This window comes from Falco punctatus, assembly GCF_963210335.1.
Source record: "Falco punctatus genome assembly, chromosome: 15".
NCBI lineage: Eukaryota > Metazoa > Chordata > Aves > Falconiformes > Falconidae > Falco > Falco punctatus.
Window position 1 is genome coordinate 14,303,181 of NC_137595.1, and position 23,683 is coordinate 14,326,863.

General features: G+C 38.7%; 1 protein-coding gene across 5 annotated transcripts in view; it reads left to right on the forward strand.

Moving 5' to 3' along the window:
* The window catches only part of AFF2 (ALF transcription elongation factor 2), a 349,278-nt gene that overhangs the window by 18,557 nt on the left and 307,038 nt on the right, over window positions 1-23,683 (forward strand). The window contains exon 1 of one of the 5 annotated variants that reach the window (XM_080365659.1): window positions 18,886-19,540. The exons of the other annotated variants lie outside the window; for them this stretch is intronic. Within the exon in view, the coding sequence (XP_080221785.1) occupies window positions 19,518-19,540 (23 nt within the window). The 5' untranslated portion in view covers window positions 18,886-19,517. Of the gene's footprint in view, window positions 1-18,885; window positions 19,541-23,683 lie in introns of those variants that run through there. 5 annotated transcript variants of the gene reach the window in all.

The window sequence follows — 23,683 nt, forward strand, 5'->3', positions numbered from 1 at the left end:
GTTACAAAAAGAGGTAATGTTGAACTAATGTTAGTGGTCTGTCTTGAACATCAAAAAGCCTAGGAATCTAAAATTAAGTTTCAAATTCTGATTTGGCTCTTAATTTATGGCACTGTCTCACTATTTATGAAGTTGTCTGCCTGTATTATATGCCACCACAGTACAGTTTAGGGATTTCATTTTTTTTCCCCAGGTCTTATCTAATGCTGAGTAGTTAAGAACAGTGATAAGTGAAGATCAGCACAATGCTCCCTTAGAATTTTAACTTTTAGCCCTATTCTCAAAATAATTTGGACTAATGATGTGGCTTAATAGCTCTGAGTTTACTCTAAGAGAAAAGGAAACTGCTTAGTTCAAGTTGGGGGGGGGGGGGGGGGAATCAGCAATTATGCTTTGAAGTTACTCTTTTACTAAAATGCTACTCTGCATTGTAAATTATACCCTTATGACCCTGCAGCTCAAGAGAAAGTAACAAAAAAAGTGTGTATGTATATAAGCAATGATTTGGAAATTGACAAATCTGGTCAAAATGCTTAAAAGCTCTGGACTGACAGGTGAGAGGGCATCTGCTGTGTGAGGGATATAAATTATACCTGCCATTTAATGCCATTAAAAGACTTCCTTAAAAAAAATACCAAAAAGGGGCCTTATTGATTGGCGCAAGTGATACTTGCGTTAAGAAGTCTGCATGTGTTAATGTGCACTTTAACAATATTTGTAAAGCAAAGGAAAGCAAAAGTGTTAGGTTTTTTTTTTTCCTTATTGATTACAATTATTTTTTGGTCCAACATCCCTTAACTATAATGGCACAAACATTACAACACATGCATGGTTAAAATATAACAGCGAGGGAGGAATTAAAAAAAAATAAAGAAAAACAAACCAAAACCCAGCCTTCTCCTCCAACTAAAACAGTTTAGCCCTGGGTAAGCCAAAAGAAATTGGTAAAGCAAGTAGTTTAATAGCACATGACCTGTAAAGTACTTAAAGTGATCTGTGAATGGAAGCTACCCTGTCTGCTGCTTGTCACAGGAATTTGTCTGGCTTAAGGGCAAAGTAAGTGGGTCTCCTTGGCAGTACAAGAGCAAGTAGATCACCAGGTAAGATCAGATAGGAGTCTCTAGTGGTAACAACAGAACTACAACAAAGCTCTTCTTTTGACACCATTTCTGCTGCTGTTACTGCTGTTAATAAGTGTGCTAATTATCATGAACCTGATAAGGCTTATATTAATTGACTGAACTAAATGTAAATTCTGGTTAAATAGAGAATAGTTTAGTAGATTTGACAGGTGCTGGTTTGCTTAGCTGCTGTGTTCGGAGTAAAGGCACACTTTAAAACGAAATAAATTACCTGTATTTTAACACTTAGATTTTGGGGAGGCTTAAAAAGTTTGGATTTGACTCCTAAAATAGAAAAGCTTAAGGTTTTCAGAATATCTTCTGACTTTCTCCCCTGCCCTGTGATACTTCATGCAAGGGCAATTAGTTATTACAGTTTTTGTATTGCAGTAAAATCCCTGTGTAGTCATTTGTCACATATTTGCATGGCACAGAGTAGTGTGGCCTAACTGTTTAGTCTCCAGACACTATTATAGCAGTAAGCGATGGATAATAAATAGCAATAGCTACCAGTGTGATGGCTGTAGACTAGATTGGAGTTCCAGTTAGAGGGTGCTGTGTCGGGCTTCTGGGCCTATCTTGTCTCTCTACCTTGCGCTACAGGTTTGCAAAATGGATACTGTAGCATACACTTGGCTTTAGAGGCGGCTCAGGGCATGCCTAGTAGTTGTGAAGATACTTTGAGGTCTTTCAAATATCTTTCATATGTACAAGCAAAACATATCCGTGTTAAAGTGCTCTTTTGCCTGGGGGGAGGGCATTTCCTGACTTACGGAAGTGTCTAAATGCTCATTGTTATAAGGAAGTGTAGAGGTGAACATGGACATGGAAGAAACAAACGTGATACCTCTGGTGGTTAAATGGCACAGACTTTCTTTGGAAATGCTGGAATATTTATAATATATTTTATGTATTCCATAACTAGGCATTGCCATTCGTGCACACAACCTCTTCGTTTTAATTGTCAGGAGAGCTGTCACACTCCCCTGGCAGATTGGAATCTGTCACAGAATAGAATCATTTAGGCTGCAAAAGGCCTTTGAGATCAAGTCCAACCGTTAACCCAGGACTGCCAAGTCCATCACTAAACCATGTTCCTAAGCACTGCATCAATGTGTTTTTTAAATGCCTCCAGGCATGGTGATTCTTCCACCTCCCTGGGCAGCCTGTTCCAATGCTTGACCACCCCTTCAGTGAAGACGTTTTTCCTAAAATCCTAATATCCAATCTAAACCTCCCTGGCACAACTTGAGGCGGTTTCCTCTTGTCCTGTCACTGGTTACCTGGAAGAAAAGACTGCCCCCCACCTGCCTAACCCACTCACTAACTCAACAATTCATGCTACAGCATGCTCCAAGAACAAACGGTTTTTGTAATTTCTCAGCTACATTTTATGACTTATTTTAAAATGTTTGAATTCTTTTTCCCCTTCTCCCTCCACTAAACATAATGTACACGTATAAGGCAAACAGCTCTGGAAACCAGTGTCCTCTGCCTCTCAAGAGGCCTTGGCAGAATGAGGTTCTTACTCTGTGCTCAGGTCTGGCTGCTTCCTGAAGGAAAAGGGGTATTTCAGTCCCTCTTGTGCCTGTAATTGATGCTCACTGTGCTCTGAATCATGCTAGCTAGGGACTTACTTTTGTATTAATTCTTGCTATTTAATACTGTCCCCCAAAAAACACTCCCAAAGCAATCTGCCACCAAGCCAACAAAAGGCAAACCTATTGTGAGGCTTGTGCAAAGTTTCAAGATTCTGTAATCTCACTGTGAGTGGGGCTGGAGTGGTACCTCAGCTTTAGTTCTGATGCAGGTGGGACAAAAATAGCTGTGTGCTTTCTGCCCTGTGCATGCCACCTGTTCCAGTGGAAAGAGGAAGCCTTAGTTACTTATAATGGTCATGAAACTAGCTGTATTTTACAGAGATGTACAGACGCAAACAACTCCCTATTTTAAAATATATAAGGTAATAAATTGACTGTTGAGAAACTGGAATGCAGCTGGACTCATTTGTGGGGTGAGGGTGGCTTATTTCTCTGGGTGCTTCCTTTTCTATCAATGCATGGTAATTACCAGACGTTGCACTTTATTTTGGACTACAAGATCATCACATGCTTTTACTACATGCAGTGCTTTATTGAAGCTATCCTGCATTATGTCTACAAAGTTTAAAAAAAAACTTTGTTTGTTCTGGAGCAGCAGTGAGTGGGAGTTAAACTTTAAGTGCACATTTGGCTCTTTAAAAAGACATTTAGTGTACAATTACTGCTGTTTACCATCTTATAATTGTTGTGTGTTTAGGCTTAGTCAGGCTTAGGAAGATGGGTATGTGTAATCTTTGAGGGCTACAACTCCCTGTCCTAGTTTTCACAAAAGAGAAAGTAATTACAGATATTGAGATAGATATGGAGATAACACAACACTTTGTGCTGTGATGTTTTAGTGATTAGTGTAAAATAAACACATAGATAAAAAGGTTGTGGTAAAAGATGCTGTATGTGGCTGCAGTTTCAGTCAATGATATCCACTGTGATGCTCAAATCAGATCTGGGAGGCAAGACTGCTCTTCATGGAGTCCCCAGATCTGCTGTTCTGTTGTTACACAAGTGCACGGTTTGCAAAACACTGGGTTTAAGTAAGGGGACATATTTGTAGTAACAACTGCACGTTACACCACATCAGCGTAAAACTAACCGACTGCAGTCATGCCTTGATAGGCAGCCGATGAACAGGCATGTTGACACGTCTGGTGATATAGAGGAGAAATACCTCCATCAGCCTTTTTTGGTGGGTATCTTTGTTAGATAGGAAATAAAAAGATGGATGAGTGTATTTGGGAAGACCTAGGTCTGTATCAGGATCTTGACAGTGCTTGAAGTGCGAGATATGGGAGCAACCACAGGTTAGAAGCTGCGGGTTTCCCAGCTTGAGATCTATCACAGGAAAAGGACAAATGCATATTCCAACCTGCCATGTAGCTTGTTGCTCAATAAAACTGTTTGTGTTTTCAATAAAGGCATGCAGAAAGCACTTGAGAACTATGGCTGAATCCAGGTGTAAGATACATAGGCAGTAGTATTTCTGTTTTACAGGCACTGAAATGCGGTCTGTGTGAATTGGCAAAATGTTACTCTGCTAACCTATGTTGTCTGGCTTTTCTTCATGAGGAAACACATCTCTGAGGAATGGACTGAGATGGGGATGTCATATCTACAGTGAAAGTATAAATTAAGTTGTATGGGTTGATTTTGCTGTGAACTTTGGTTGAAAAGACAGTTCTGTGAAAACAAAATATAACAAATGTGTAACTGAAAATGCCATTGTACTTGAATGGCATGGGAGATAGGTAGTTAAAAGGCATATTAGCTAAAAAAGTATCTTTTTTTTTAATTCGGTTTTATGACCCACTGTAACTGAAAGACATAGCTCCACTGTTTTTCTTTAAACAGGAGAATATTATTGGATTTCAGGCCAGTTGTCTGAAAGTTTTCACTTATAAACATATGAACACTTTCAGCTGTATTTGTAAGAAATGTTTTTGGATTACAGATGCTCTAAAGAAGCAAATCTGTTTCAGGGCTATTTTGTAACTGAAAGCCTTTGAGAAAATGTTCTTATCATTCAAAAAAGATCTGAAGCTCTGAGTATGTATTGTGACTGTCATAATAACTTTCATACTCGGAATGCAAAGGACAACTAATCCTTCCCTCCTTGGTAGGAGTCATATGCTGCTTTTTAACTTTGTTCACTGTTTTATTTTTAATGTAATTTTAATGAAAAGGTGGATCTGGCATTAAAAAGTGGTTGTTGCCTCTCTTCTGATGCCACAATGATAGGAGTTCCAACAGTGTTACTTTTTTTTGGAATAATATATATATTCTGTGCTTAAACTTTGATCTTGTGTTTAGTCCTACGAGTTGAAATCCATGACACTTTCTTTGGGCTTTATCTGTAGCCTTTTAAAATCAACTGATATATATTTTTTAACAGACTGTAATAGTATCTGGATTGAGACCACAGAGCTTGAGTACTTGGGTGTTACAAAGGTGGAATATGGGGAAGGAGGTGGTGAAGATCAAATCCACCCTCCCATTTAAAGGGTGGAGATAAAGCCTGATATAGTACCCCACCTCTCCTTGATAAGGCTGCTCTGTCTGTGTTAATGCTGTTCCTCCTCGCAGTGGTGAACTTCACCCACTGACATTAAATCCTCTCTCATAAGTGATTGGTGTACAAGCCTACTCTGTGATTTCCAGGCGTGTCAAGGGATTTAGCTGTACAAGCTTTTTCTTGTATTTGACATGCAACTTTTTTATAGTAATAGGAAGCATGGATCAAAATGTGAGATTCATCCTTTTTAGTACCCATAAAATCCTGTAACAATAGCCAAACTAATTAATATAGTTAGTTAATCTGTTCAGGCTACTAAATAGTAGAGGAACCCCTCTGTCTATCCCCCCGAACCAGAAATCCTAAAGCCCATCTACTTCAAAAAAGGAATGTGAATCCCCCCCTTTTTTTTTTTTTTTGACCAAACTTTGATATGGGAAAATATATTTTCCCATAAAGTATAAAATTTCAGCAACTTTATGTCAGTACTGGTGGAAAATTTTTTAATTTAGCAAAGGATCATTTTTGCCAGTGGAGGAGGAAAATTGCTTTGCTTTAAGAAATAAATCTGAGCATCTCTTAATAAACACTAGCATTACTGTGGTTTTTATCTGTATGTGCTTTCATAAAAGGTTCTTTTTAGTGCAATACACATTTGGTTAAATCCTGCAATACCTTAATGCCTTTCATGCTAGTGCATCCCAAGGCACTTTACAATCTGTAAAGTTAACATTAGAAATGCAGCACATAAAATTCCCTAAGACAATCCTTTTTAAAATGCTGAATAAAACATCTAAACTGTTAAGTTTGGATTAAATGGCCCAGCAGTTGGTGCATTTTTTCTTTCTGTGGAAAATATGTTTGAAACAAATGACTGAAATGAATAAAGGCTCTGTAAATAATATGACTTCAGATGATATTCATGAAGGCCAAAATCTGCCATTCTGCAGGAGGAAGTCTAGACATGTATAAAGTTCAGTGTTAATTAAGAGGGAGCAATACGCTGAGGTGAGTCAGAGCAATTTTATAATCCAAATGCTGCTAAAAGGGACTCTTGTCAACCTCAAAATCTTACTTGTTTCGTAATCACTGGGTAAGGAGACTTGCTGGCTGAGGAGATACATGTCTCGTTTGGGTTTGAATGCAGTCCAGCCTGGTAGTGACCAAAAGCTGTTACCATCTGATAACTGTTTGTTAGGCTATGCAAAATAATTGTATTCTCCAAACAGTTCCCAGTGTCAATGTCAAAAAACCCACCCCCACGTTTGGCACTAATTATTGCCCTCGCTGGCAGCCCCAGCAAGGAGGCCAAGGTTTGACTGTTATTTCCCCTTTCAGTGCTTGCAGTGGTCCTGCTGAGAGTGAGTGTGTCTGGTTTGTGGTTAAACGGTGTATGTTCTGTTCTCTGCAGGGCTGCCAGCCTGGCATCTTTTATAAGTACTGATTTTTATCATTAAGAAAACAAGATCCTTCATCATCTTCTCGCTCCACCTTTAGGTCTGCTGTGAGCTGATTTTTTTGCATTGATGCAGGTTTAAAAAAAAGAACACACCAAGAAACCCAACAAACCAGCAGAACAAAACAAAAGCAGTGGCAGGTAGGATTTTGTTGTGTGGGGTAAGATGAGTCCAGAAAGACTTGGTGCTTTTATTTTTTTTTTTTTTTTTTCAAATTAAAAGAAATAAAATGTACACTGAAAAATAAAAACAAGAATAACAGCCAGCTGATAGCAGTGGAATACATAAGAGAAAAAAAACAGGATTATGCAGCCTCGGAAAGAGCCAACAGATGTTCAGGGCGGGTTAGAAAAACAACATGATCAACGGTATGAAAGCTGCGACAGATCTAAACAAAACCCCAAAATAGATGCAATTCTAGAATAAGCTTGAAAAACAGAAAATCATTATAGGCTTTCCTCAGCACAGCCGCCGGTCTCTGATAAAACAAGATTGAAACTTCTCAAAAAGGAAATTTATACCGATGCGGGATTGCAACTTCATTGCTAGAGACTTCTCATGCACCTCTGCCAGCGGGTAAATTGGAAACAGGATAAAAATGAGCAGCCTGCTCCTCAGGCAGGAAGGGTGCCTGAAGTAAGAGTTAATTGCTGACCCAGTAATGGAGTGGCACTTTCTTAGGAATTGAGAATGTAGTTGTTGTATCACTTAAAATGGGTTGGTGGTTGGTTTGTTGGTTTTTTTTTCATTTTACTGGACAATTTGAGCTGGAAGGAAGTCCACATAGACCACGTAGTCATATAAAATCACCTTCCTCACCCCTGATGCAGTGGTGTGCGTTCCCGTAAAACGAAGAGAATGTGGTGTGCGGGTGAAGCCAGATGAGTATGTGGTAGCATCAGGGATGCTGGTGTCCCTCACTGTGGATCACAGCCACTGCTCCGAGGCTCTGATCAGTGTTATTGCGGGGCTCACCCGTCCTCCTCGCTCAGCACTGGAAGAATGGCTCATGGGGGCAGGCCAGAGGGTGGGGCTGGGATGAGCACAGCCATGCTTTCATTGGGGTCCATAACAGCTTTCCCTCAGACACTGGGGAGATGGGAGTGAGCCCCGTTTGATTTATTTAATGCTCTAAGGCCCTTTCCCTCTACTTCAAATTGTTTCTCACCTCAAGTGCCACTGAATGGGCTGGATGCTGCCACCCCAGGAGGAGTAAAGACAGAGGCAGCTGTCACTACCTGTGAGGGGACGCCTGGCCTGGGTGGGAGCATGTTGGTGGTCCCACAGGCATGGCAGGGCCTCGTGGACGAGGGGTTTGGGGACAGCCTTGGCCCCAGCACTGCACTGGGAAGCCAAACAGGGGGCAAAGGTAGAGACAGAGATGATTCTTTTCAGGAAACCTCTTTCACTGGGGCGTTACCCCAAAGTGAGACCCCAGCTGCTGGAACCAGCCCAGGCCTATCACCTGTGACTAGAAAATGCCTGTTTGAAAAGGCAAGTGTGTATGGCTCTGATTAAGTTACTCCAAGCTTTAATAAGGTAGAGTATTGCTCCGTTTTTATCACAACGTTGGAGAAGCACCAGAATGAAATCCCTTGAGGCAGTGTTATGGGAAGGGCGCCTGCTGCCCGGCCTGCGGGAGAGGCCAGCTCTGGGGCGCGGGCGCCATGTTGGGCGAGGGGCGCTCCTGCTGCCTGGGCTCACACCAACCTTCTCGGGGCTTCATGAAACCTTCGCAAAATGCTAATTATGGCATCTACATTAATTTGTATACATTATGCGAATTAAGTAGCAGTTGCACACCGCCGTGGTTTAGGTGGATCTTGTGCTGTACGTACAGTTTCATGTCGGACTGACACAGGTTTTGTTTACTACAGTAGATGGTTTTGCTGTAGAGTGTTTGGAAAGCAGCCGGTGGTGGTAATTGGCTGTAGGTGACACTGGTGCACTCCATTAAGGTTTATTTAATAATATTTTTCAATGGAGAAATCTAGAAGGTCAGTGAGCTTAACTCACCGATATGCTGGCTCAAACTGGCAGTACTTGGGCCACTTTGCTGTAGGGGCGTGTTTGTGGAAACACTGAAGTGATCATGTGCTCTATTAAAAATAGGTAGTTTATTTGTCTTCCCTCAGGTTTAGGAAACTCTGCAATTCTGTTGAATTGTACAGAAGTGGGGCAGGTTCCATAGTTGCCTTTGCCCCTCGGTTCGCAGTGTTGCCTTGCCTCGCAGCCCTGTGGAGCTGGCTGCTCCCCCCTCCTGCCAGTGCCGTCCAGCATCTTCCTGCGGCAGCACACTGAGCAGAGCTGAGCTCTGGGCATATGCTTCCAGAAGGAATCCAGCTCTAGCTTTTCAGATGAAAAGGTTAAAGACTTTGACACAAGATAATTATAAAAGGAAAATTAATCTTTTCTTGGATTGAAAATTATTGTGTAAAAGAGTGTGTAAATTATGGCGTGCAAGTTAAGTAATGGCTTTTATACTGAAATCTGGAATTACTGTGATGAAGGAGATGGTGTCAAACTGTGGTAATTTATTTCATTTTGGTTTCTCAGATCTGCAATGAATTTAGGAAATTCAAATTTATAGCAAGTGGGTCTTCGTAAGAATTTCTCTGAGAGAATGAGGATACTTTATGGAACTTCCATCAGGGTCATATTCATACCATTATTCTATCTAAGACTTCCAGTTAGAAAGTTCTCACATATGATTTGTTCCATTGGCTTCTGTAAGTGGATCTTTCAAACTTTAAATGTTACTTCCATTTTCTGATTTTACTTGCATCACTGCTTTTCAGTGTTTGAACAGGGATATGGTGATGAGCATAATAAGTATTTCGCTAAATGAACTGTAAAACCTTCCAAGCATGGTTTACCTTTTTTTTAAATTATTATTTATTTATTCTTATTCTATTGTGGAAGGTTTGGAAGTTGGTGGATTTCTGTCCAAACCAGCAAAATTGTAGATTTTCATTATTACACTAGAGTACTAAAAGCCCAATTTGAAGTTTCCCTGGAAAGAAAATTAAAGTTCTTAAAGTTGTATGTTTGGGAGTTTAAGTCATATTAACTATGAGGGCTCAATTTTATTTCTAGTAGAAGATGGTTATGGATTGGTCATAAGCATAATTCACCTTTGAGTTGCAACACTTCATACAAAAAGTATTGTTGATGCTGCAGAGCGTATAGTCTGCCTTGCACTAAATCAAAACCTAGGGAGTAGAGTTTTTCTGTGTGTGTTTAAAGAAAGAAATGAGCAGGCTATATATCTGCTGTATCTAAACTGTGCTCTTTTGTAAACAGAACAGCCATTTTTGAACCTCTAGCAGGATGTTTCTAGCAAAGGGGTGATGCAGATGGGTCCTTGTGTGCACACAGGAGTGCACCGGTGTTTATCACTCAGTGAAGGGACTACGTGTATCATTCATTTAACTGGCAATTCTTTTGTGGTGTCAGTATCATTTCCTAGCAAAATTGGCTAAAGGAATTGTTTCAAACACAAAAGATGTTTTGAACTGGCCTAATTACTTGCTCAACAGCCAATAACTTTGGGAATTGTTTGCTATGTGAATTCTAGATACAAATTGAGATATCTTCCCATTTGTTTAAAAAAGATTAGGCCAATAGGAGAAAAAAGGATCTTTACCCATTTTCACTGAGCAGTGAAGTTTGAATATACAGCTTGCAATTGAAACTATTTTTTTTCCAAAGCCTTTGAGGGCTGTTTCCCAGTCTAGTGTAAACAATTTATTGTTAAAGTCCTAGAATATTTGCATTTTAATTAAAGACAATTTTAATTAAATACAAAACTTTAATCAGAAAAGCAGAGTTTAGGCAGATAGTGTACTTGCATGCTAAGCAAGCTTACTCTGAGGGGACCTGTACTCTGTGTAGAACTGGTTTGTGTGGTACTTTAAGCAGCAAAGTTGTAACTGCATCTTTCTTGCCTAACTTAACTGGAAATTGTAATCTCCCTTCTGCATCTTTTCCCTTGCAGTAAGATATTCTTCCTATGGGCAATTAAGTGAAAGAGAGGGTGATGCAGAAATCTTAAAGGGGCAGTTAGCAGAAGAAAGTTTACTTTGAACTCATAAGGATGCCTATAAAAATAAATAAATAAATATATATTAAAAAAAAATAAAAAAAATACTGTTGCATTTTTTTAAATGTTCTGTTTCAGTGATGGGCTCAAAGTTAATTATTTTTTAAAAAAGCATAGGCAATACTGTGACCATTTGATGTCAAATAATAAATGTCACATCTGGGTTTGCTGTACTTGGTAATGCTCTAATACTGATGCTATAACAGCATCTTGAGTTATGACCCATTGGGTTTGCCCTGTTTTTAGATAAAATTCTTTGTGCTTACTCATAGAATTACTTGGGGCCCTAACTGGCACATTTACAATAAAAAGTTGGGGTCTACCATGATGCCATTAAATAAATTCTGAGGTCTAAGAGGCAAATGTGTTTGTGGAGATTTCCTCCTCCATTCTGATGGGAATTGGCTTAGGCCAAGACTGTATGCCTGGACATTAGGAGAAAGTCCTTCGACAGTGAGCTATGAACTAGTCTTCTGAGAAATCCAATGGTAGACTGACTCAGAGAGGTGTTGATTTGTGGTGGTTGTATGGGTTTATTTGTATACATAAGGTTTTTGTGTTCTAAGGTAGACAAGAAGTAGGTGATCGTCTGTGCCTCTTCTGTCTGTGGAAATTCACTGAATCCTTTGTAAAATAACAACTAAGAACTAAAATGATAAACAGTCATAATATGGAAAAAAGGGTATTTCACGTCTACTTGTAGCTACATATTTCGAAAGCAGTATTTCTCATTAAGGTCTCATCATTTACTAATTGCTCAAAAATTAGAATGCAGGTATCATTCAAGATTTGTTTAAGACAGACTTCAGCTGTGATTTAGTTTAATATCAGCATCATGTTTTAATTCAAAATGGATGTATAGCCTGCATACGAAAATACTTTATCTTAGGCCTAAAGTTACTTGCAGTAATGGTAGAGCAGTTAATATATTACCTTTGCTAACAGGAAAAGTGCTGCATATAAATATTTTTAGTCAATAATGTATTTTCAAAAAGGTTTCTCAGTGGGATCAGATTTATGTTGTCAGAAAAATTTATTCAGCTGACAAGTGCAGATGCCCAGCACATCGTGTATTCTAAGATTTACAAAGCAGTTTCTTCCTGGATGTCAGTTGGATGTGGTTGTGGCAGTGTTGTGTAGAGAACTGAGGAATCAGTCCAGGAATCCTTTTGTGCAAAATCCTGCCTTAGATTGGTATGATCCAATAAACCTTTGCCTCTACATGTCCGTAGCAGCTTCTGGTAGCGTTAGATACTCAGGTCAAGAAGGGGCAGAGCACTGGAGTCAGGATCTGTGGTGTGGATCTGAGAACAGAATTTTGCCTGAAGCATTTGAGATTTTCGTTATATATTAAATGGGCTATTTTCCTCCCCCTGTTACTTGTGTGTTACTGCCAGCTGCAGTTCAGCTAGGTAGAAGTTGGAGCTTGCTCCTTTGGTTTCCACAGATAAAAAGTAGAGGATAATAGTAGTTGTGCATTAGATTTTGCCAAGTGTGCATGTTTCAACTACTATTGTTAAAGAGCCTGCATAATGTTTGTTGTACAAAATATGTATATAATGAGAAAAATATGCTTGAACAGAGATTTCATGTTGTACAGAGTAGCCAAACCATATAATGAGTAGAAATGAACAATGCTGCTTAAATCCAGTTTAAAACTAATGATCACAAAATAATTGAAATGCAACTCCTTTGAAAATTAAAATCCTATAAAGTATTTTAAAAAGTCATGATTCTCATTTGTTTTTACAGTTCCAAGATCAGTTTGTGAACCTGTTGCATCAGTCTTCATACCTTTTGATGGAGCTGTATTCAGTTACACAGATTTATTTTTTTTTTCCCCCCAAAAAAATCTTAATTGGTTGAATGGACTCTCTTCTCCCAAGACAGAGGTAGCTAAAGCCAAGGAAGTTTTTAGCTGCTTCATTAGCCTGGTTTGTGAAATGATTTGATATAGGAGATGTCAGGAAGAATTTGACATATCTCTGCTGACTTTGAGGTTATCCATCAATTTTATCAAATAAAGAGCTGGAATTTGGGAGTTTTCTGATCAATAGGTGTAAAGTAAGCAGAATTTTTTCCCCTTCATTTTATGTCCTTTCTGAGTAATTCTAGTTACCTGATCAGCATAAAATTTGCACTACAGTTAAATAGCAATGCATGATTATACCTGATGATACACTTCTTTCAAAAAAGAAAAAAAATCTAATAACAGTTTCTGTATTGATTGTGCTGCTAATTCTGCCTCTTAGCACAGACTGGCAGAAGGCAGGTAGCTGAATTGTATTTAACGGTTTTATTGTGATGTGACTAAGATGGATGTGACATGGTCCTCTATTATTCGTTTGAGAGTGTGGACACTAATGAAGCCATTAGCTGAGCTAAGGCAAGTGAAGAAAATAGGGAAATTACCATTATTCTGAAGCCATTAAGTTGTAATCTGCCACTTTCTCTCCTTACTCAAAAAGGCATCTTCTTTTTAAGGCCTCCCTGACTGTCCTTTAAAGATTCATTAATTCATTAACTTTCCAAAGGAGATGGAGGAAACACAATTGAAATTTTAATCAGCTCAGCGTGTCATATTATTAACATTTTGAGTGTATCTGTATTCACTGTTGCACCACATCAGGTTAAGGTTAAATAAACTACATTACAGCAAATAATGTTCTGTTTCATACCGTAAAACATAAAATGTTGAAGGCAGAAATTGGTTTCATGGTTAAATTAAATTATGATACAGAGCTCATATTATAAATTCTGTTATTCAAATGTATGTTCTTTGGAGGAAATGCAATACTACCTCCATGTTATCAAATTTATTATTTTCAAAATATTCAAAATATTAGCCTATTCTGTGTGAAAGGATATAGAAAGCACTACAAAACTTAGTGTTATAAGTGTCTGCTTTTACTATATACTCACTTATGATCAAAGTTTTTATTTTATCTTTTGTATAGTGAGGAACTTGTTTTAATGTCTCTCTTTTAAGGGGTCATTCAAACTCATGTACCATTATAGCAAAATTTCCTCTGTGTTATTACTTTTGTTTAGATACTATGGAATACTATTTTTATCTATCTCTGCTTTCTTATAAAAAAAAATTATCTCTTTTGCCTCGGTTGTGTGGGAATGTCCTAGAACACAGTAAGCAGATTTTGGCCTGTGCTGTTGGAACTAATTGAGATACAGGTCAAAATGGATAAACACTCTTAACAATTTACCCCAAAAGTACAGATGGGGTGACCTCAAACCTGAGCATGGGAATACTCTATTTGATTCCAGATAACCAACAGGAACCTTTTTTTGGGGGAAAAAAGCCTGGTTTTGTTTGGACTTTCTAAGGGTAGTTTTATTAATGCCACAATTAAAAGAAGCCTGGGGTTCAAATACTTTCTGGAAGGTGCATGTTTTAAGGGCTTGCTTGAAATCCTTTGAAACCCTTCCAAGGATAGGGCTCACACGTGCACAAGCGAATGGTGGGGGGGAAAAAATAAGTGTAGGAACAGTAAGTAGAGTGGTGCTGACAGCCTGCAGGGTGGATGTAAGATGAAGCATAAGGTGAAGGGAGATTAATAGAAGCCTGAATGTGCTGTAGCCTCTGTGAACTGAAAACTCCTTTCCAGGTTCATCAGATTTCTTTGTCCTATAATTTTATGTTTGGAAACATTTTCTGTTTGGTTCTGGACTGCTTTGCCCTTGTGCTGCATCACAAAACTTTTAAGCAGCACTATAACAAAGCCTGCATAGCTTGATGTTAGTATTTATGCTAGGCAGGCAAGCCTGGTATAAATCTGAGGTGTTTTTCTTTTTTCTTTTTTTTTTTTTTTTTTTCCCCTAGCTTGGTAGTGTCAGTTTGATATATCACCTTTCATGTTGTGTTTGTACTTGAGGTCAGGAAACTTCTGAGTTGCTCGTATCATCAGCATTGTAAATACAAAGTAGCCTTTGGCACCTTAGTGTGGTGCCTTGCAGTGGATTTGTCAAAACAAAATCCCCTCTTTTGTTTTCCCCTGGAGTCAATTACGCTCAGGAGGAAGCAGTTAGTGACACCAAGGATAGTAGTTGAAGCATTACAGGTTAACCTGCTTATCAGAAGTGCCGGCATCGATATTTTCTAGTATCACTGGCAGGCTTTACCGGTCCATTGAGAACTTCTGCTTTCATCAGGACTTGCAAAACTCACTAAAACTTTGCAGATTTTTTAACCTTCCAAAAAGTACCCGCCTAAATAAACTGATTGTGCTGTGTCAGTGCTGGCAGTCTTTCAGGGCAGGACCTTTCCCCTTTTGCCTATGAACAAACACTTTGATCAGGGAAGTGGAGCAGTTGTGCCTTCCAGCCCTCTCCTGTGTGCTTTGCTGCAGGAACAAGGGAAGTCATGTGGCAGCCCCGCTGCCCTGCCCAATAGCTTTGGGGACATACCAGCTCCACCGTTATTGAGTGCATTCTGCACATTTATCTAGGATACACCATCCATGAACAAGTCCTCTGTGTGTGCTAGGGAGAGTTCTTGGGCTTTAGAGAACTCTTATATAGCTCTGTTTATATATACGTGTATACACATCTTTGTAGGTGCTGGTATTGTTTATATGCTGTATGCTAATACAGGGGATTGATATATATGTATTATGTATAGGCATGGTGTATGGCATGTATATTATCATGTGTACAGTATACCTGTACATTCTTAAGATGCTTCTTTGCAGCATCACACGGGATGATGTAGTTGCAGCTGGTTTCTCCACACACTTGGAAAATGGGCTGGTGAGCTGTGGCTTTTGTAGGTTCAGTACAGCTGTGGCGTAGTAATTTAACAGCAGTTGGTTTTCTGTGTCTTGAGTTGCAAAATTTCCTCTTTGATGCTTAAGTACATAAAACTTTATAATATAAAATAATCTAAATAGACCTATTTCTGAACAAAGCTTTTGCCATTGTGCAAGAAAAGTTTGGTTTGACTCCCGTCTCTGGTAGGTCAGCTTGTTAATTTTGTTGCAGCTGTAATGGTATAGTAAATGTGGCTCAGGTGTTCTCATATCGCTGTTGCATCTCAGATACGAGCTGGCTTTTATAAATAGTTTCTATACGTAGGATTAGATTTTAGTCATGTTCTGAAAAGAAAAAGAAATTTAAAATCCAAGGGAGTAAAATAACTGCGTGCCTCAGAAGCAGCAGAATGTGAATCGGGTATTGTTGTTTTGATGATGAGATCAGTAGCTGTTTGTTACACATCTGTAGATTAAGAAACTCCTATTGGTTTGGGATGGGGTTTCCAAATCTATCTGCTGACAAGTAAGGTCTGGCACCCAGTCACATCTGCTGTGATATTCTTTGCTTGAACAGAGCTTTCTTCCCATCTCCTTTTGCTGGCTGGAGATTAGCATAATATATTTTAGTACAGTAAAAGGTCCAGACATCCTGGCCAACAACCAAAATATGCTCTATACTTAATACTGCCTCAAATTTCTCATAAATGGTCTGTGATTATTCCAGTCACAAATAACACAGGGAGGCTTTGAGATAGACTTTATGGCATATGGTTATGAGTTCTTTTGTAAATAAAGCCAATCCTCAGGAGTAAGCATGAGTAATGGTGGATCCTGAAAAATGAGGAATAGGACTTTGTTTTGAAGCTGGGTGAAAAAACCCACATGTTGTAATTTATTTTTTTACTTCCATTACTCTGCACTTCTCCAAGCACTGAAACACAACCAGAACATAAGAACTTATTGCATATCAGCAAAGTCCTGTACAGCAGGGACTACTCTTACTTATTGCTATCAAAAGCAATAAATGTAATAAATATAAACCTCTCACGACAGCCTCATACATCCCTCAGTCTGTGACTTCCCCGGTGGCCAAAAAATAGATGAACTTTGCAGCAGGCTTGAAAGGGGTTGTCAGCAAACTCTGTCTGCAGACGTGGGGAAATGATCAGGTTTCAGTGTCCCATGTTCTTCCTGGAAAATACTGTGTTATCAGGACCTTCTGAATTTTGGGGGGCTTTAGTCGTAGTTGTTGCCATCTTCCACACAAGAAATAGGAGACTTTTTAGCAGGCAAAATCCAAAATAGCAGGAACATTAGGAATTAAACCCAGTGGCTAAAAGCCTACATAAAAATCAGCCAGCCCGCCTATACAGACTTAGGAGCACCAGTGGCACATGTGAAGTGGGACTACAGAAATAGGTAGCCCCAAAAGCATATGCTAGTGTTTTATTTTGAGATGAAAACCACAAAGTACAGCTGAATCTGGAATAAAAAAATTAAGAATCTCAGTTGCAGCTTTCCTGAGTCTTTCCTAAGATCCTTACGAAAACTCAGACCCTGCTTTCTTCAAATGGTGTGTCCCTGGTGACCCCGCCATTCCTGACTGTGCTTCAACATCCCCTGATAAAAGAGAGGTTCTAGGATTTGGTTTTGCTCCCTGCTGCTTTAAGTGTGTGTAGGCAGGGATCTTAGTGCTGACTTGATCAGGGGTGGGTCACCTGAGTGTACTGAACTTATGAAATGCCCTCCTTGTGAGCTTGATTTGAGATGGAAATATATGTGAATAAACAATGTGTATGATTCAATTCTCCCTCTCGTGGTCGGATGAGGTCCTTCTCACAGCCTTCAAGTACAGACATATTAGATGTTTCTGTTTGATGTAACCTGTGTCTTTTGGAAGACTCACGTGTTCGTAGTAAAACCAGGATTTAGTGGGGAAGTTACTGATAGTTCTTGAAATACATATATTGACTTTTTGCCACGCTGTGAGTGGACAGATTGGAGATCTGAATTGAACTGTGACATTCTGTGGAATTGTATTAACCTTACTTATACACATCTTCCCTAAGTGTTTCTAATTTGTCTCTGTTTAGGTGTTAAAGTACTTCTGAAACATAGCTCTGTTTATCATCCCCCTGGCGCTCCTGTTGACTCCAGTGGGTGATACAGTGTAAGCTCTGTTCTTTTTAAAGGATGCTGCAGTGTCGTTGACTTTGATAGGAGCACTCTAAATAAGGAGAGTAGGATTTGCCTGTCTGTAATAAATCCCACTGTTTGGTAAGAAAAGTCTTGAGGATTTTGTTCAATGCTACTTACATCTTTCCAGAAGAAAAAAAAAAAAAATAAAAAATAATAATTAAAAAAAAAAATCAAACCCCAACTTAAAAAAAATTGCACAAATGTGCAGGATTAAGCATTCCAAAATCAATTCTTAATTATTGTTTAATTGATTTCAGTTATAAAAAGGAAACAAAAAAGAAGAAATTTTTCAAAGGTATTCTTTACACAGGGCTTAACAGCCATTTTCTGTCAAAATGGATATTAGAACAATCCCAAAATTCTGTCATGGACAAAGCCACTATACACCAATATGCCTTTTGTTAAGTTTTATCAATGAGGAGCAGAAGTTCTACTTTATTTCTTTTTCTGTTTTATTTCACAAATATTTTCTCTTGCATGCATATTTTTTTTAAGTGCTGCTAACATTTATTTTCATCCACTAGCATGAGAAGATAATTGCCACTGTTTTTAAAACTTCTATTAAATTCTGAAGCAATAAGTTTAATTGCTTATTATTTGTTTCCAAGTAGTTAGTTTCCTCTAACAATTGGCTAAAGATTTTCCTCACACAGATCTTGACTCAAAGATTGTCCTTTAGCTAGAAAATATTGATTTGCTTTTGTTTGGCCCCTGTGGAGAGCACCTTACCTTCAGGACTGGGTTTTGTTACGATGAGAGTTGACAGAATTCAGATGTAGCCAGGTGAAGTCTGTCACGGTCAGTAAAACATTAAAGAATCACAGTAATAAAATATGTTATTAATCCTGTGATTTTTTTTTTTAGTCAAAGGCATTTTTTAATGATGCAGAGATTTTGGGGAGTTTAGGCTTATTGAAGTAATTCGTGCTAATTGTCTCATCTGCTCAGTATGTCATTTGTCTTCTATGAATATCAATGCCGACATTCATTTAATCCAAAATAATTAATGCCCAAACAATTAATAATGAGAGACAGTAAAAATTAAACATCTTTTAAAGTTCTTTTCAAATATATTCATGATTTTAAAGACAGAAGATAAAATAATTTGAAATGCAATATAATATTTATCAGGAAAATTATATGAACAATTAAAACAAAATCATATGCATGTTTTTGTTATGCATGTCAATATTATTATTTTATTAGCAGGTATAGTGGCAAGTCAGGGATCAGACTTATGTATCATAGTTTAGGCATTGTGCAAGCTTAGTAAAAGGGTACTGGCTGCAGATGGAGAGCCCAGACTATTTAAGTGAAGTGCGGTGGCTGCCTAGCTGATGTAAGCAGGGAGATAGGTGCCTTTGAAGAGTGATTCAGCAGCTCTCAGTGCTGACTAATCACTAGATTTAGCCACTAGCAAATGCAAGATCCACGGTGATGTCTGAGCTCCTGCCTTTTAGGGCTGGCATAAGCCTCTGACTCAGGGTTGTATCTGCCCACTAATGATCTGGTGCCTACAGCCCTCTTCTGATGCAAGATATCTGAGCCCATCTTGTCTCCTTAAAACTAGCAAAAACCTCAACAATGTTTCTGCCTTAATAGTATTGTGTGGCTTTTCTGTAATAAGCTGGTGACAGAGAAAACATGGCTTTGGGGCTGTCAGCACCCTGAGGGGCAGAACCTGCTGCCCTCGTCTGGGAGAGATTATCCTGGAGAAACTGGCCTCTATGCACCCATCTGAAGATGAGCCACAACACAACCGAAAATGCAGCAGTCACAGCGCCAGAAGTAAGTCTGATTCTGTAGCCTTGTGGCCTGGGATTCACCTGAAGGGGGTTGGGTTGGGTCTTTGGTCTGAAGTGTTTGTATGTCTTCTAGCAGGTAGGAAGTGACAAAATAACCAGGATCACCACTTCTAGTCTTGGCTGACAGATGTGAACTGCTGTTGTAACATGGGAGCGTACACATTGCCTGTGAGGTTCAGCAGGACCTATGTGACCATGACTTCCACACCGTGGTGCGGTGTTTTGCATCTAGGAAAGCACTAGTTGCTTCCCAGTGTCACTTGCTGCTTTGGGTTGTAGCAGGTCTTTAAAGCTGCTGAGGAAAGTATGTTAAAAATATGAAGGTGGATTAAGTAGGTGTGGAGGCAGTAGCTGAGAACCTGTCTCTGGCTCCTCAAACCTGCTATGGACACCTGGGCTCTCAAGCATACTTGTGTCATGGTGATGCTCAGAGTTGGCCAGTGTGGCTAATGGTGGAATATGACCTGCCACGCAATTTAACTGCCTTGTCTCTTAGTGCTGATGTCTTTCTTCAGTCAACAGGGGACAGTGCACCCTTGGTCACCTCTTTTCTGAATGTTTTAGGACATTGGCCTCAGATGTTCTTCCTCAACAGCTTTTTGGCAGTCTCTGTACTTCAGGGAATTATCCCACCAAGTAAATTGGTGAACTCCATGAGCACATTCTGTGGATGTTATTGAATCTTCTTTACTACAGGTATGCCTACAAGCTATAGCAGAGCTGGCATAGTTTGGCCTTTCCAGTTCTACAGTGATAGCCTGATGTGCTACTGCTGCCTGGCACAGAGGACATGGCAATGTTGTTAGTTGTTACAGTCATATGTTTTGTATGTGGTTATCTGAGCCAGGGGTAGTTTGGATTTCCAAAGGTAAATGTTGGAAAGCTTGAAAAGACAAAGGGGATAATGAACCATGGATACTTTTTTTAGGCATCTGTAAAATATCCCTAGCCTGGACACTGTCAATTGTAGCTGTGTTTCTTCTTTCACTTTAAACCTGGAATATACAAAGGCTGGCAGGAGAGGAAAAATGCCATCCTGCCTTTCAGTCTTACCCCAGCTATGTGTTTGTTCTGTCTGCCTTGTGCTGGTACTGGCTTTTAGAATGTCATGTTGTGAAGCAGATCAAGCAAATGATCCTGCTGAAAGCTTTTTTTTTTTTTTTTTTTTTTGAGGGGGGTGTGGAGTGGGAGTGGGGGTGAAGTGGAGGGAAAGGGGGAATGGGAGGGAGCGAAATTACTTTGCAGCCAGATTAATTTCCTGGTCTATCTGCCTGTGCAGTTGCATGAATGCCACTGCCAGCACAAGGAAGGGAGCAAAATTATTGCTAAATTAAAATGTTTGTGGACTGCCATCTTTAGATATGAAAGAATAAGTATGATTACTTTGTTAATATTACTTTCTCTAGGTTTTGACACACTATAGGCTAGGACCATATGCCTATAATCATTATTCACTCCTGAAATGTAGAGTAGTCATCAGGCATGTTTTGTGGTTTCTCTGAGTATATATGTGTACTGCGGTATTCTTTGTTTACTAGATGCAATACATTTATTGGTTGAAAAACGTAACTTGACTTTGCACCATGATAGCCTTAGCACAAGAGATTATGCTCCATCTGCTTGCTGGTGTTAGTGTATTTTAATCTGAAGATGGTTTGGCTAATTCTCACTTGCGACTCTGCTGTATGCAAAGGGTGAAGACGCTGAATAACTTAGTGGTCTGTGCTGGCCCAGTGGCTACAGTTTCTAATCTTGTCCTTGCCTTTTACTGTGTACTTTTTCAGTTTCTGTATATTAATTTACCCAGCACTACGCTGAAGAGCCTAACAGTTTTACAAAGTGATTTACATTAATATAGCATACCAATTCCGTGTTAATGTTGCTATTATAGAAGTCCTGTTGTAGAATTCCAACTGGTCTTTAATCAATGACCCACATAACAAAAGTTAAGAATGAGTAATTCTGGTATATATTTTTTAATTTTGTAAACATAGTCATAGTAGCTTGGTTGTAAAGTTCCTGAAGCAGACAATTGCTTCAAATATAGCTTATGTTAAAGTCAAGTCAGTATATTCTGGATAGATGTCTGTCCATTATAAATTACCAGCTTCAAATAGATATAGTGAAATACTTGAATTCATTCTGTTTCCATATTTTCTTAGTTTATTACAACACTGTGACTTCAGTGGATGTGGGAGGTAGTAGGGGAAAAATCTTAAATGCATGTGAATAAACAGGTTTCCAGACAGGATACAAGGTTTTTTTCCTTTCCTTGTAGGATGTATTTTGAAGTATTAATTTACAAAGTACTTAATAACTTTGTAAATGCAGTTAATGGTTTATATACAAGATTCTACTTCTTTGGGGTTTTATCAAGCCTTTTACACAGAATTCACTCAGTTTACGCGTATCTGTTTGCATAAATACCAATAATGCTTTAATTTATGGATGTTTGCTGTTGGGCTTTGTTTAAATGACTTCCATCCAAAAGGAATCAAAGCCTATTCTTGCAGAAATGAATAAACCACATGAGGTGAATTTTCATACAACCTATTTCAAACCTGGAGTTTTCAGGGTATAATTTAGATATTGTATTGGTGGTTTATGACCATATAAAGTGTAGGTGTGTAGGTAGGAGGTTAGATAGATGTACTTGTAAATGGCTAGAAGCAAGAAGGCTGAGTATGGTCTCCAGCAGTGCATTTTTCAGCTCACAGTTTCACATCTCTATCCTAAGGCATTAGATGTTACTAATTCTCCAAAAGCCAAAGATTTGTTTTACAGAAGAAAATTCTGATTTGATTAAGATATTGCTTCAAGACCTAATGTTTCTTTAGCAAGTCATGCCACAACTGGAAACGTACATGATTGGAAATAAACTGCATGTTATCTGAGAAAGAGGGAAAGCGCTTCATGATTTGGAATGATCCTGCAGAAGCAGCGTTTAGTGTAATGACAGTACACTTAGATTAATTACAGCACCGCTTGCAGGCGCCACTATATACTTACTGTTGTGTCAGCACTTTTGCAGTTAACCCTGTGTTGCAAAAATTTATAATTTGACTCTAAAAAATGAATAAATTTTCTGGTTTGAATTCAGGCTTTGTGCTGCATGCACAAAATCACTTCTAGTTAGGGCCTGGATTTTATTTTTGTATCCTTAGCCCTTCAAAGCATACAGCTGTAGAAGTAATCGTATCTATTTAATAACATTGTGTATGTTTTATAAGCTGCCCACTTTTAATGGAAAATTTAATTTCAGTAAATGCCTAGATTGTGTTGTGATCACTTGAGATTATCTGAAATAAAGCAGTGAGATATCTGACCTTGAAAATTGGAAGGTGTAAGTATGAAGCCATCATTTTTCTACTCAGTACAGGAGTTAAACTTAAATTTGGCTTAGTGTGTATTGTATTTATATGGTTAGTTGCAATGGCTCTGAAGGATTGTTAAGATATGAAATAAGCCTTGAACATGGCTTAAAAGGCTGATTACACAAAAAAAAAAGGAAATGCTCTAAAGAAGCTATTATAATTAGTCATGTAAACACTACAGAATGGTTTTTAAAATAAAGATTCAAAATATAGTATAGTCATAGAAGTGACAGTGAAATGAAGTCACTTTTTGACTGAGTCATCAGAATGCCTTTTATCCTAATTTTATTGTTGATGAGACAGTAGTAAATGCTGAGCAAATAAACTTGCTTGTACCTGGAACATCTTATCCTGCAAATACAGGAATCTCTGCACATTTTTCTAGCATTTCTTAGTCTCTTAGCCTCTCTTCTTTTTAATTTCCACTCTTGAATTGTATTTTACTTTTTTTCTGAGTAGTGCTGGCAAGTGGCTCTTATCAAGAACAAATGATGCTATAAATCAGGACCAAAATCAATGATGCTGTGGGGCTGTAATAGTGAGATGCGGTTATGTGGGCCTGAGTGTTTTACCTGCCTCTGAAGCCAAGAGTGAGGCCCTGGGTACAGTTCCAACCCTTGGCTTCTAATTTACTGGCAAGTACATATATATACAGCTGTTCTGTCTCAGTCTTAAAGTGGAGATATCAATATTAAACTCCTGTTTTAATATGCCTTTCCTCATAATGCAAACAGTAAAAAGCAAGTGGACAT